Genomic DNA, 15297 nt, shown 5'->3' on the forward strand with positions numbered 1-15297 from the left:
TGTCACACATGATGTCAATTAATGAAGCATTTGCCTGCTTCACATATAAACATACAGTTAAATAACAGGATTTAATTCCTAATTTATATACGTTTAGGCCTTTCATCGACTTCTTCTCCAGCAATATGTAATCTGTTCCGGTTTCATTATCAGTGATTTTCATTGATGAATTTTCCTTCAATCAGTTAGGAATGCAAACAAATCTGGTCAGTACTACACATGAAAACACCGCGAGAAATAAAAGCTTGAATATAAATGTAGATTCTAGCCAGGTTGCGCTGTTATATATGGCCACGAACGGCACATGTAGTATGCGCTCAGTGCGTTGGGAGTGTGAGTTGTGATCAGAACAGTGTTCCGTGAAATCGTCAGAGCATTATGTAGAAGATAAAACACGACAAGCATGGACAAACTGTTCTGGTGCTTCGAGAGGCGTGGTATCGGAGAATTACACTGTCTATGTGGAATATGGAGGCCCGCGGAGTGGCCTCGCTGTTAGACGCCCCATGTCATCGTGTGGCCCCTCACGCTGGAGGGGTATGAGTGTTGTCTTTAGCGTTAAGTTAGTTTAAGTAGCGTGTAAGTCTAGGGACCGATGACGTGAGCAGTTTGGTCCCTTAGGAATTCACACACATTTGAACATTTGGAAAATGGAAAAACACGGCCCACTAAGTCAAAACGTGAACAGATGTGTGTATTGTATGTTTGTGAAGGAGGTCACTGAAAAGGATTATGACGAAAAATAAGAGGACGGCAGATGCACAAATCACTGCAGAACTGAATGTCTATTATGTACATGTGAGCACCAAAAGAACACGAAAGGAGTTTTATAGCCAGGGAATTGCAGGGCGAACTAGAATTCCAAAATAACTCATCAGTGATACAGATGCTAGTAAGAGGAAACCGTAGTTTCGGAACCATAAAACCTGGACTATGGAGCAACAGAAAAATATCATTTGGTCGATGTGATGTTTAATATTTTTTATATTTAACAATGAATTTTACGAACAATCTGACGGTGTCGCCATGGGGAGTCCTTTGTCTCCCCTGGTGGCCAATCTTTTTTTGGAAGATTTTGAGAAGAGAGCACTCGACTCTGCCACTTTTAAACCGACAGTATTTTGGAGATACGTTGACGACACTTTTGTAGTGTGGCCTCATGGTCTGAACCGTCTCCAAGAATTTTTACGTCACATGAACTCCATACATGAAAACATAAAGTTTACCATGGAGGTAGATAAAGATGGTTGTCTGCCATTTTTAGACGTCTTGGTGCGACGGAAGAGTGATGGCACACTTGGTCACTCGGTGTACAGTAAGCCCACTCATACAGATCTGTATCTACAAAGTACTAATTGCCACCATCCAGCATAAACAATGGGCGTTCTCAAAACCTTGATCCACCGTGCCATACCATATCTGACGCCGATAGTCTTCAAGTGGAACTGGAACACCTGCAATAAGTATATCTGAAGAGTGGCTTTTCACCTAGGCAAGTGAACAGAGTGATGAAGACCTACAAACGACGAAACAAGGAAGAGGAAGAGGCCTTCAGGTCGACTGCTTATCTACCATTTACTGGGAATATTTGTTCGCAGATAGGCAGAATATTGATAAAATATCAAGTGAGAGTCATCTTTCGCCCTCCTTCCAAAATTCCATCTCTGGTGGGATCCGATAAAGACGACCTGGGCCTGCGTAAACCAGGTGTTTACAAAATTCCGTGTGAATGCGGCAAATCATATATAGGGCAAACAACACGAACTGTGCAGGAACGCATTGTGGAACACCAACGGCATACTCGCCTTCTCCAACTCACCAAGTCCGCAATCACCGAACATTGTATTTCAACAGACCATTCCTTGAATTACAACGACACAAAAATTTTGGCCTATACATCAAACTTTTGGAGCTCGATTATCAGTGAATCTGTGGAAATAGGATTGTCTGACAACGAGATACTCATCAATCGAGATAGCGGTTATCAGCTAAACTCTGCTTGGAATCCTGTTATAGGGAAACTTCGTAGTTGACGTAATTATCTGCATAAAGATGAAAATTGACCTGAAATCGATACGCCAAGCTTGCACCATGGAGGGCGCGAGGCGCAGCGCAAGGATTTGTTATGAACGCTCACGCTGAGCAGCGCATGCGTAGTGTCACATCAATATGGCTTTAAATAGCGGAGCTCAGCACGTACTCGCCAGTATTACAGTGGCACTCACCTGAAGATGGCCAGAAGGGTCTGCGCCGAAATATCGTGGCAGGACGTTACTGATATCGGGCAGTTCCCCCGTGTTTTTACGGATAATCATTTGGTCGTACTATTCTTTCACACCATTTCAAACATGTGATAGAATTTACGTCCCATGAGTGAAACGACGGGGGTTTCGATGATGAATCGTGGTATTCCAATGGGCCGCATAGTAACACTGCAAGGTGGCAATAGTTCCGTGGATTATGTGGCCAGTTTAGCTGATAAGGTTCGTTATATGGCACAATGTTTTGTTCTCAATTGTGACTCTGCGTTGGAAGAGGAGAGGTCCCTGTTCACACAGCTCGCATCGCCCAGATATCCTTTTTCTGAACACATGGATGAAGTGCATGGCCACCACAGTCACCATGTCTCAGTATTATTCAGCTTTTGTAGTTTACTTTGGAGGGAAGCGTGTGTGGTTGCTACCTATCAGCGTTACCTGAACTTCCCACTACTTAGCCGTAGGATGGTAAAATATTCCCTTGGAATACATAGAGGAACTGTATTTACCAATTCCGAGACGACTGGAAGCTATTTTGAATGACAACGGTTTTCCTACACCGTTTCAGGCATGGTAAAGCTATCAGCTGGTGAGCAAGATGTATGAGACAGGCGAAATATCCTCAGACTTCTAGAAGAATATAATAATTCCAATCCCAAAGAAAACAGGTGTAGACAGATGTCAAAATTACCTACCTATCAGTTTAATAAGTCACAGATGCAAAATACTTACTCGAATTCTTTACAGACGAATGGAAAAAGTGGCAGAAGCCAACCTCGGGGAAGATCAGTTTGGATTCCGTAGAAATGTTGAAACACTTGAGGCAATACTGACCATACGACTTATCTTAGAAGAAAGATTAAGGTAAGGCAAACCTACGTTTCTAGCATTTGTAGATTTAGAGAAAGCTTTTGACAATGTTGACTGGAATACTCTCTTTCAAATTCTGAAGTTGGTAGGGGTAAAATACAGGGAGCGAAAGGCTATTTACAATTTGTACAGAATCCAGATGGCAGTTATAAGAGTCGAAGGGCATGAAATGGAAACAGTGGTTGGGAAGGAAGTGATACAGAGTTGTAGCCTCTACCCCATGTTATTCAATCTGTATATTGAGCAAGCAGTAAAGGAAACAAAAGATAAAGTCGGAGAAGGTATTAAAATCCATGGAGAAGAAATAAAAACTTTGAGGTTCGCCGACGACATTGTAATTCTGTCAGAGACAGCAAACGACCTGGAAGAGCGGTTGAACGGAATGGACAGTGTCTTGAAAGGAGGATATAAGATGAATATCAACAAAAGCAAAACGAGGATAATGGAATGTAGTCGAATGAAGTCGGGTGATGCTGAGGGAATTAGATTGGGAAATGAGACAAAGTAGTAAAGGAGTTTTGCTATTTGCGGAGCAAAATAACTGATGATGGTCGAAGTAGAGAGGATATGAAATGTAGACTGTCAACGGCAAGGAAAGCGTTTCTGAAGAAGAGAAATTTGTTAACATCGAGTATAGATTTAAGTGTCTGGAAGTCGTTTCTGATAGTATTTGTATGGAATGTAGTCATGTATGGAAGTGGAATAAATAGTTTGGACAGGAAGAGAATAGAAGCTTTCGAAATGTGGTGCTACAGAACAATGCTGAAGATTAGATGGGTAGATCACATAACTAATGAAGAGGTATTGAATAGAATTTGGGAGATGAGGAGTTTGTGGCACCACTTGACAAGAAGAAGGGGCCGGTTGGTAGGACACGTTCTGAGGCATCAAGGGATCACAAATTTAGCATTGGAGGGCAGCGTGGAGGGTAAAAAGTGTAGAGGGAGATCAAGAGATGAATACACTAAGCAGATTTAGAAGCATGTAGGTTGCAGTAAGTACTGGGAGATGAAGAAGCTCGCACAGGATAGAGTAGCATGGAGAGCTGCATCAAACCAGTCTGAGGACTGAAGACCACAACAACAACAACAACAACAACGCGTCGTGTTCGTGTTGTTTCAGTTGAAGTTTATGTACGCAATAACGTGGTGCATTGTATCCTGTATTCTGACTGCTGATCATGTGTTACATCAGTTGTTGGTCTGATTCTATTTGTTTTACTGAATTGAGCATAATGTGTTTCCTCAAAATTTAGAGAGAATATTTTCAATGAACCACTTAACAGTTATTTTTAAAAGATCATTGTAAATTGATATGCTGTTTCCTCTGTAGTAGGATTTAATACAACGCTAGTATGCCCTGCAAAAGTTATCGGTTTCGCTTGATGAATGTTAACTGGAAGGTCATTCCCTTCTGCAAGTAATTGGAGGGAGTCCAAAAATTGAACCCTTTGGAACACTCTTTGTAAGTCCTTTTTTTCGCCAACTCACTACAGTTTTGTTTCCTTGCAGCATTGTATCATTCAGCACAAGATAATGCTGAAGTGGAGGAATAAACAAAATTCTTTCCAATAATTGAAATTTTTGACCACCTTTTGGCTTTTGCTGATGATCTGGCACTGATTGCAAATAATATGGACGAAGCTAAGGTTCATGTGTCCAGCCTACAATCAATTGCTGCTAAGACTGGCCTAAAAATATCAAAATAAAAAAAAATAGCATTTAACAAAACTGAATTCATCACAAACATCAAACATGCTCCTCCACATATTGAAATACAACAAGAGAAAATGAAGCAGTCGAAGAAATTTAAATTTCTTAGAGAATTAATTACACCTGACGGTTCAGAAAATGTAGCTGTAGAAAGTAGGTGTTCTAAACTAGAAGGTGCTTTTTATCTGTACAAAGACTTATATAAAAAGCAAAAGTCTGTCTTTAAACCTAAAACTTTGTCATTATAACGCCGTAATCAAACCGTCAGCTATGTATGCATTAGATTGTCTAAATATGACGAAGAAAGAACCACTGCGATAACTTTAAATAAAAGACCCGAAAATTTTGAGGAAAATACTTGGCCCTATTAAAGAAAATGGAGATTTCCAACGAAGACACAACTGCGAATTATACGAACATACAGAAGGCAATGTTACCAGCATGAGGAACCGGAGAACGATGTTTTTTGGTCATCTGGAAAGAATGAACCCGCAAATACTTATTCACAGCATACATTCATCAATTTCAAAAACAAAATCGTATTCAAAATGGGCAGGCCAAGTTAAAAAGGATTTACAGGAAGCTGAAATTTCATTTGATGACATTCGGGATCGAGAAGTTTTCAGAGAAAAAGTCAAAATTACTAAAAACCTTATTTCGTTTGCTACGCCAGTTCCACGTCCTGTCTACAAACAGTCAAAACAGAAAAAAGAAGCACAGTCAGCCGAAATTCTACTGGCATAAGAGGAAAACAGGAAAACACAATCAGGGAAGAGATAAGATTCTTCGTGGTACATAGCAGGCCGAAACGATAGAAAGAAAAAAAAAAAAAAGTGCAATGAGGAGTATCTTTTGCCATGAAACATGTGATTAGCAGAGTAGGTAGTAGATGTAGCTACACAGGACAGCAGCGGTAGGGTACAGCAGAGTGTGGTGACTACCTGTATCTCGGCGCTGCTAGTGGCAGATCCCGCGGCACTGACAGCGGAGCAGACGTAGCGGCCCGCGTCCTCTGGCTTGGCGGCCCGGAGCGTCAGGGTGCCGTCTACGGCCACGGTGAGGCGCGGCTGGCCTTCGACCGCATCCTGCGCCTGTCCCTGCTCCTGGGAGCTGCCGCTGCCCGGGAAGAGCAGCCGGCGAGAGCCCTCGCGCGCCCAGAAGACGGAGGGCGCCGGCCGGCCGTGCGCGGCGCAGGGCAGCGACGTCTCCCCGCCCTCCGCCACTGTCGCGTCTGATGGCCGGCGCCAGAACGTGGGCGGCGCTGCAACACCCGCCACCACACACTCACCTGGTGTAGCTGACTATAGCGCTCGATACACTACCCCTCGCAGAGAAACAATCAGAACCGTTCCATCGTTTTTAAAATGCAAACATCTCGGGTTAGTTTAAAACTTGGTTGGATGAGCAGGATGAGTGATGCACACCGAGGCTAGCTACCACCTGAACTTTCACTGCTGCTTAATCCTGCCAGGCGACCGCATACCTCAACCTTGCATGTGTTAACAATCGATTGCTGACGCTCATAAAACTTCTTTGCTCGACGTGAGGGGTTGGTCTGCGTATCGCTTGAGGGAGCGGAGTTGCTCGCCGAGCCCACTTAATATTTCCGCCATTGTGGTGATTGTGTACACATGCCGTTGGCCGCGTTGGGTATCCGCTTGGTTCAAAATGGCTCCGAGCTCTATGGGACTTCTGAGGTCAGCAGTCCCCGAGAATTTAGAGCTACTTAAACCTAACTAACCTAAGGACATCACACACATCCATGCCTGAGGCAGGATTCGAACCTGGTCACGCGGTTCCAGACTGAAGCGCCTAGAACCAATCAGCCGCCTATCGGCATGGTGTAGGGCGCCTTCCTACAGTTCGCGCTCCTCCCGTCGGAGATTCGAGTCCTCTCTCGGGCATGGGTGTATGTTGTCCTTAGCGTTTATAGTTTAAGTTAGATTAAGTAGTGCGTAAGCCTAGGGAGCGATGATCTCAGTAGTTTGGTCCCTTAGAATTCACACACTTTCGAACATTCGATCACATGCTGTGATGCCGTTATCCAGGTGCTGTGTTTTCCTGCAATGCTGTGTGCTGTGTCGTTGGCACAGCCAGAGTTAAAGCACCACCGGCGCAAAGATGTGAGCTGGTGCCATTGCCATGAAGATTCGCCACTTGCGCGAGTTCCACCAGTGCTACGGGCGGCGCTGAGGATGAAGGTATCGACTTCTCCTCGGCCAATTGTCGAGTACAATCCGTCAATGACTAGACGACAACATACAGAAGCCTCATCGGAAGATGGAAGAGGAGCTCTCGCCCACTTGGTTACAGATCATCATCAAGGGCTTAGACAGGGAATGTCGTTTAGTGAACTCTTAGAAGTGAACAGACAGTTGTTGTAAACTGCATTTGTTATGCACTGTGAAGTTTGAAATGTTCAAATGTGTGTGAAATCTTATGGGACTTAAGTGCTAAGGTCATCAGTCCTTAGGCTTATACGCTACTTAACCTAAATTATCCTAAGGACAAACACACACACCCATGCCCGAAGGTGGACTCGAACCTCCGCCGGGATCAGCCACACAGTCCACGACTGCAGCGCCTCAGACCGCACGGCTAATCCCGCGCGGCACTGTGAAGTTTACCTACGATTATTTGCACTTAATTGTAGAGGGCCTCTTTTGCGTTGTATTACGAGCAGTGTTGCTGAATTCATTATTCGACTAGTCACAAAGACAAGTAAAGCATTTAACTCATTTGTGTCAGAGTTACTAATTTGTTGGAGTCTTGTAGAACCTTCGCTCTCCTATCCTGGTACCTGACCCTGTGGCATACCTGCGTAATAGTGGCAGCTAGGAATTGTCTTAGTGGTGTACTGCAACAGAAGCCGTTTCACGAACTCACAAACTCGCTTTAAGGCAACAACAGTGGTAACTCGGCCCCTGCCGGCCGCTGTGGCCGAGTGGGTCTACGTGCTTCAGTTTGGAACCGCGCTGCTGCAGCGGTCGCAGGCTCGAATCATGCCTCGGGCATGGAAGTGTGTGATGTACTTAGGTTGATTAGGTTTAAGTAGTTCTAAATCTAGGGGACTGATGACCTCAGATGTTGAGTTCATGGTGCTCAGAGCCATCTGAACTAATTTTGAACTTGGCCCCCCAGCGTGGCAGCAGAGCCGTCGGGGCCCCTTGCTGCGGTTCGCGCGGATCTCCCCGTCGGAGGTTCGAGACCTCCCTCGGGCATGGGTGTGAATGTGTTCTCCTTAGCGTAAGTTAGTTTTGAGTTAGGTTAAGTAGTGTGTAAGCCTAGGGACCGATGACGTACGCAGCTTGGTCCCATAGCAACTTACCACAAATTTCCAACTCGGCCTCCACAGCAGTAGCGACGAGGCCCTTCCAAAACTGGCGACGAGGGTTTACGAAACTATGGACGTTTGAATGCGTGCTCAGACATGAGATATCCTTCTGCTCTTAGTTTTAAAGAAAATTTCTGTATCTTACCTACATTTCATTTACTGCACTGTATGACCTCATACACGCACTGTCTCTCAGCACACGCACCAGCATGCGGGGAGCAGTACAGCCGTAACAAAAGTCGCCTCAGCAGCTAACGCAAAGGGCTCCGCTGTAGCAGCAAAAGTATTAACAAACCGCGCACTCCTTCCTGCTCTCAATTTTTGTCTGGCGGGCGGTTTAGTAACTGCGTTCGCTAATAGAGATAGGAGGCACGACTAATCATGTTATCAGTGGCTGTGCGAGGGGTGGGCATAATAGAATTCAAGAATCTTCTCTACGCTTTTATGGTGACGAGATTGCGTTGTTGGAATACGTACGATTCTCATGTCGACTGCCTCCGTTGTGGATGCCATGGTGCCAGTATTTACTTGCAGCCGAGGACGGGCGTGAAGAGGAAACCCAGTGCGTATGACAGTTGAAAATGCATTGATTCTCTCTGCCTACATGGTCGCTGATTTCAGTCTTCACAGTCGGCACGTTTCTTATTTCTGCTGCTCGACATGTGGAATGCTGTGCTGTCGGAGTTAACTTAGAGTCAAACGCAGGTGTACTAACAAAACGCGGAGCAGCTCTGCCACACGTTGCTGAAGCACCTGAAAGACTTTTGACATTCCCAAAATCCTTTGTTGCCGGCCGCGATGGTCTAGCGGTTCTAGGCGAGCAGTCCCGAACCGCGCGACTGCTACGGTCGCAGGTTCGAATCCTACTTCGGGCATGGATGTGTGTGATGTCCTTAGGTTAGTTAGGTTTAAATAGTTCTAAGTTGTAGGGGACCGACGAGCACAGATGTTAAGTCCCATAGTGCTCAGCGCCATTTGAACCATTTTTTTTTTAAATCCTTTGTTCGTTGTACGAAATTCAGTTTGCGTTCTCGCATATAACGCCGCTTACCTTTCTTTAGTGAAAGTAAAATTTCTTTTAGATTGTTATTGTCCATCACATTTCCGGGTTAACAGCTCAAGTCCGATTGAGGGTAAACGGAATATTATATATTAATTCTGATTGTTTTGTGAAAGTCCAATTCACAAACCAACTGTGGAAGCAGTGAACCGTATTGCTTTGTCTGTTTTCCTTTGAACTGTTACAGTAATTTCTTTGATTCACCATTACAGTGGCGAGGATACAAACTATAATTGCTAGTTAAAGTTACGAGCCCCTTGTATAATTATATGATGTGCGATTTCTGGTTGTCTTCTATTAATGTCATTCTGTTTTAGGTCTGAAGGGACCGAGAGATCTCTGAGCTAAATCAAGACAGTAGCCTTATGTTAACGTAACATTTGCTTCCACCTCTTTTGTGCGTTATTCTTACGAAACTAATATACTTATTTTCTTATTACTTATATTATCTGAAAGTTATGTGTACAAACTTTAAAGTTTTTGGTAGATACTACGTTATTTTTAGTGCCGTCATCATGAATGATTTTATAGTGGCTGTTGTAACGCTTCCTGTCATTAGTTTCTTGTCAATTTAAAATGCCGTTGAGGCAAGTGAATAATATTAAATGTTTTTTTATTGTTTTGCTCAACACCTTACGATCCCACATCCAGGCTCCATACGATTTCAGTCTCTCCTTGGCACAGAGATAGGATTCTGTCGAGTATAGTGTTAACATCACGTACCGTACGTACTGCTTGGGCTGCAATAGTTTGCCTGTAGAGTGGAGTAAACTTACAGGCAGTGGGACATTCAATAGCCGCAACAGCAACACTGAAATTCTCGCAATTAACATATTTTTATTGCGTGGTTCCTTGTTAGGTAGACTGAATTTCTTCATAAAGATCCTTAATTATATATGTGCGTGGTATCTGTTCTTTCGGAGACATCCGAAAGAACAGGCGCCATTTTGATCCTGCCGACACTATGAATCAAGACTCGAAGGAGTTAAAGATATCAGCTGCGGTGGGAATGGATTTAAACCAATCGGACAAGTTGAAAATTTGTGCCAGAGAGGGATTCGAATCCAGGTCTCCTGTTTACTAGGCTGATACATTGACCATCAGGCCATGCGGACACAGGACCACCACTCGCGGCAGACGTGCTAAGGTAGTCTCTGGTGCTGTGGTGATCGCTGAGTAAGGGTACTGTAGTGGCCAGCGTATCCGCCTAACAAGCAGGAGACCCCAGTTTGAATCCTGATCAGGTACAAATTTTCAACTTGTCACATCGATTTAAATAAATGTCGTTTGGCTGTTAATGTTTTCAATACCTTTGTGTCTTGCCATTATGACGAAAAGATATACCACAGTTACGTAGAAGATACAGTTGTCGCCTTTATTTTTGTTATGAATAAAGTACGAGAATTCACTTCCGTGTGTTTCAAGAAACTCTGGTCATTGTCGGCCTACATTATAAACAGATAACAAATGTGTCGTGCCGCGCATTGCGGTGCGATGAATTATCTCCTAAGCGATTGCTTCCTACTGTGCTGCAGCTGTATCACCCCCGTCGCTAGACAATCGACGCAGTGAGAACGCTTATGCACAGAAGAGTCTCTTAAATCATCATAACCGTTTCATGCCCGCAGCTCGTGGTCGTGCGGTAGCGTTCTCGCTTCCCGCGGCCGGGTTCGATTCCCTGCGGGGTCAAGGATTTTCTCTGCCTCATGATGACTGGGTGTTGTGTGCTGTCCTTAGGTTAGTTAGGTTTAAGTAGTTCTATGTTCTAGGGGACTGATGACCAAAGATGTTAAGTCTCATAGTACTCAGAGCCATTTGAACCATTTTGAACCGTTTATGTAAGGGCTACAGTTGCGTGAAGAAAGAGTAGGATCCTCATAAAATGCTCTTCGGACAAATAAATTTCTGATGAAAGAGAGAGAGAGAGGCAGGCAGGCAGAGAGAGAGATCACCTGAAGCTTGCCGGTCTGTCGACAGCGCTGCTACTCGTGAGCTACGAAGTGTGTTGGCTGGAGACCGTAGTCAGTCCGTGGAGGAATGACAAGGGGAGCTACCAAGACATGTGTGAGCAGTGCGAACAGAGCTGCACGTTCGCGAGCGCATCCACGGGGTAGTGTGGAGGGGTGCCAGCCTCAGCTAACAGCCTACGGAACTTGTTATCAACGCTCGGACATGGGTTTCTGTTCCGAATGGGTGGACGCTGACTGGTCTCTTGGGGAAGAAATGTAGACGGTAAACCAGTGGGTACTACCCGCGGTGTGTGCTGTTGGGCTACGGTGCACAAGAAGGCCGTCTTGCCAGTGGTGCTTGATCAAAACATCGGTTGTGCTGATGTTTGCATTCTGATTGTGATTCGCCTACAAGCTGTCCTAACGATAGAAGAGTTTAGTGTTTTCATCTTTAATATTGTCCATACGGCCCGATCACTGCAGGCCGTAAGTGTCTTTAGCTGAAGTGCGTTTCATTGGGTATAGGCACAGGTATTCAAATACAGGCCGGCCGGAGGGGCCGTGCGGTTCTAGGCGCTACAGTCTGGAACCGCGAGGCCGCTGCGGTCGCAGGTTCGAATCCTGCCTCGGGTATGGATGTGTGTGGCATCCTTAGGTTAGTTAGGTTTAAGTACTTTTAAGTTCTAGGGGACTGATGACCTCAGCATTTAAGTCCCATAGTGCTCAGAGCCATTCAAATACAGGGAAATGTGAACAGCCAGAATGCGGCACTGCGGTCAACAAAGTCTATACAAGGCAACAAGTGCCTGGCGCATTTGGTAGATCGGTGACTGCTGCTACAATGAAGGCTATCAATATTTAAGAGAGTTTGACGTGGTGTTATAGTCAACGCACTAGTGAAGGGCTGCATCATCTCCTAGGTGGAAATGAAGTGGGGGTTTTCCCGTACAACCATTACACGAGAGTGAATATCAGGAATCCGGTAAAACAACAAATCTCCGACATCGCTGCGGCCTGAAAAAGATCCTGCAAGAACGGGACCAACGACGACTGAACAGAATCGTTCAACGTGACAGATGTGCAACCTTTCCGCAAATTGCTGCAGATTTCAATGCTGGGATATCAACAGGTGTCAACGAGCGCGCCATTCAACGAAAAATCGTCGATATCGGCTTTCGGAGCCGAAAGCCCACTCGTGTACTCATGAGGACTGCACGACACAGAGCTTTACGCCTTGCCTCGGTCCGTTAACACTGACATTGGACTGTTGTTGCCTGGTCAGACGAGTTTATTTTCGAATTGTATCGAGCGAATGGATGTGTACGAGTATGCAGGCAACCTCATGAACTCACGGATCCTGCATGACAGCAGGGGACTGTTCAAGCTGGTGGAGGCTCTCTAATGTTGTGGACCGTGTGCAGTTGGAGAACCCTGATACGCCTAGATACGATTCTGACAGCTTACAAGTACGTAAGCATCGTCTGATCACCTGCATCCATTCATGTCCATTGTGCATTCTTACAAACTTGGGAAATTCCAGCAGGACAATGCGGCCTGCCACGCGTCCAGAATTGCTACAGAGTGGCTCCAGGAACAATCTTGTGAGTTTAAACACTTCAGCTGGCCACCAGTCTCCCGAGACATGAACATTATTGAGCATATCTCGGATGCCTTACAACGTACTCATTAGAAGAGATCTCCCAGGATTCATGGTGTCAATTCTCACCAGCACTACTTCGAACATTAGCAGAGTCCATTCCATGTCGTGTTGCGGCATTTCTACGTGCTCGCGAGGGCCTTAGACGTTATGAGGCAGGTGTTCCAGTTTCTTTGGCTCTTCAGTGTAACTAATTGGTTGGCGCAGTGATTGTCTTTGCTGGAACTGTCTATCTTTTCTGTATTCCAGGACAGTATAAACTTGTTCTGTGTTACTTAAGTTGCCTACTTCGTGCTGCCTTTGGCTGAGTCACAGAATTGTTGTGTCAGTTCTCATTTGCAGTTCATCTGTAAATTGTATCCTGAACTTATGCCCAGCTACCCTATTCCATTATTGTTCCTTCCTGCTTGTAACGTTAATTATTCTTCTTAAGTTATATTTATTTTAAGGACCAGGGATTCTGACGGACAAGTTAGTAAGATATGAAGCTCATGTGCGTTTGTTGGATTTCAATGGAAGTAATATTTCCTTATATTTGTACTAAGTTCATGCGCCTCGATTTTCTGGACTGTGTTATTCACAACCGTTTTTAATTTTGATAAGTATGTACCCTCCACATCCCCCAGCTGAGTTACAACAAAAACGTTTCCCCCGCCACTTTGTATGTGTACTTTAGGTAAAACATTCGCTTGTAGGACGTACCGCATCTTGGGCGTCCTTTCTATAATCTCACAGTATCAATCATTTTAGAAACGCCCCTGTTTCATTTAGTTCGTGTTTGTGAACACCCTGCGTGCTGACGCTTCCGTGAATTAATAAATCGCATGGCGGTTTCCTCAGAGGTCTTAGTTCGCTTAGTTTACTCGGCTAAAACCGATACGCCGACTTCCACACTGTCCAAGTATAGCACCGTTGATAGCGGTCTGTCTACCCGTTGGTGTACTGGTTCCCGCGCAACACTGGGAATATCGATTGCGTCGTTACGTCACACACCCTAAATTTGGAATAAGTGACATGATCCAGATGTTCGCCGCTGATCTAGTTTTCGGATATTATTAGGTTATTGGATTGACTTGTGGGAATTATGAAACTAAAGAAAATTTTAATACACATGCAACCCACGAGGAGCCTACACTACTTGATTACGAAATTGCGCCTCAGACGCCTATCTTGTGATAAAGAAGAACATTCTTGTCAATCACTCTTGCAAAAGCATTCATACTTGCAACTTTCGCAAATAACATAAAATTTCAAATTGCATAATATGAGCTTTGGTACTTAAACAGTGTAACTATTTATTCACAACCGATTCAAGAGTGTTACATATTTGCACCTGTTACTGTCCTTCAGAGTAGTCACCAGCGTCGTGTAGAACCCGTTCCCAGATATGTGGAAGGCGTACTATAACGTTATCAGAGCCTGTTTTGTTGGTGGTGAGAATGGAGCGGTCTACTGCCCGTCGAATCTCTGGAACAGTTTTGAAGCGAATGCCACGAAATGGTTACTTCATCTTTGGAACCAAATCAAAGTCACAAGGACATAAGTCCAGGGAGTATGGTGGATGGTACAGTGCTTCCCAGTCCCATCGACTGAACAGAGCAGCCACAGCTTGCGCTGTATGCGCCCGCACATTGTCGTGCAAAATGATGGGTGGGTTGCGCAAAAAGTGTCGCTGCTTCTTTCGCAAAGCTGGCCGCAGGTGATGCTCCAAAAACGAATCGTAATACTGTGCATAGACGGTCTGCCGTGGAGAAACGTAATGCGTTAGGATAACAGCATCACAGTCGTGCACGAGAATTATCATAATTTTAGACCGCTCCATTCACACCATCAACAGAGCAGGCTCTGCTAACGGTATACTACTACACCTCACACGGGCTCTACGCAACGCTGGTGACTGCTTTTAAGAAAAGTAACAGGTGCAAACATGTAACTCATCTGTGTCGGTTGGGAATAAATAGTTGTCACTATTAAGTTCCAAACGTCGTATATTCGGTTTTTCGACAAATTCCCGAAATGTTATTCCTAGGCGGAAGGACTAGCATAAGGTTCTTACGTATCATCGTTTGCGGAATGTAGCGTGCGATATCCTCGACCTCCGTCTAAGATTTTGCAACAATTGGTTAATACTTGCGAAATACGTTGTATGTCCCTCGCAGATACTCTGTCGGAGGAAAGGAAGACCAGAGTTCAAATTAAATCCCTCTCCCAACGGATATTATTGATACACACTCTGCATTGGGGGGTGAGACAGGAAAAGAAAAGAATGTGTTACGTCAATTAGTTATGATTGACATAATTATTCTGTCTTTTGAAGTGAATATGAAACGAGATTCGGCTATCAAGAGGCCTTTTGATCTCTTTTGATGAAGGTTAACTGGGTGGTTGTTAAGCATAAAAATACGAAGATTTTAATGAGGCAAGGGGTTCGCTTCGCTTTCTAAATCAAATTCCGCC

General features: G+C 44.6%; 1 protein-coding gene across 2 annotated transcripts in view; it reads right to left on the bottom strand.

The window, feature by feature from the left end:
• The window catches only part of LOC126284766 (roundabout homolog 2-like), a 273663-nt gene that overhangs the window by 83305 nt on the left and 175061 nt on the right, over positions 1 to 15297 (bottom strand). For both annotated transcript variants that reach the window (XM_049983926.1, XM_049983927.1), the window contains exon 6: positions 5782 to 6101. In XM_049983926.1, the coding sequence (XP_049839883.1) occupies positions 5782 to 6101 (320 nt within the window). The remainder of the gene's footprint in view (positions 1 to 5781; positions 6102 to 15297) is intronic.

The sequence above is a fragment of the Schistocerca gregaria genome, chromosome 8 (genome assembly GCF_023897955.1).
Source record: "Schistocerca gregaria isolate iqSchGreg1 chromosome 8, iqSchGreg1.2, whole genome shotgun sequence".
Classification (NCBI taxonomy): Eukaryota; Metazoa; Arthropoda; class Insecta; order Orthoptera; family Acrididae; genus Schistocerca; species Schistocerca gregaria.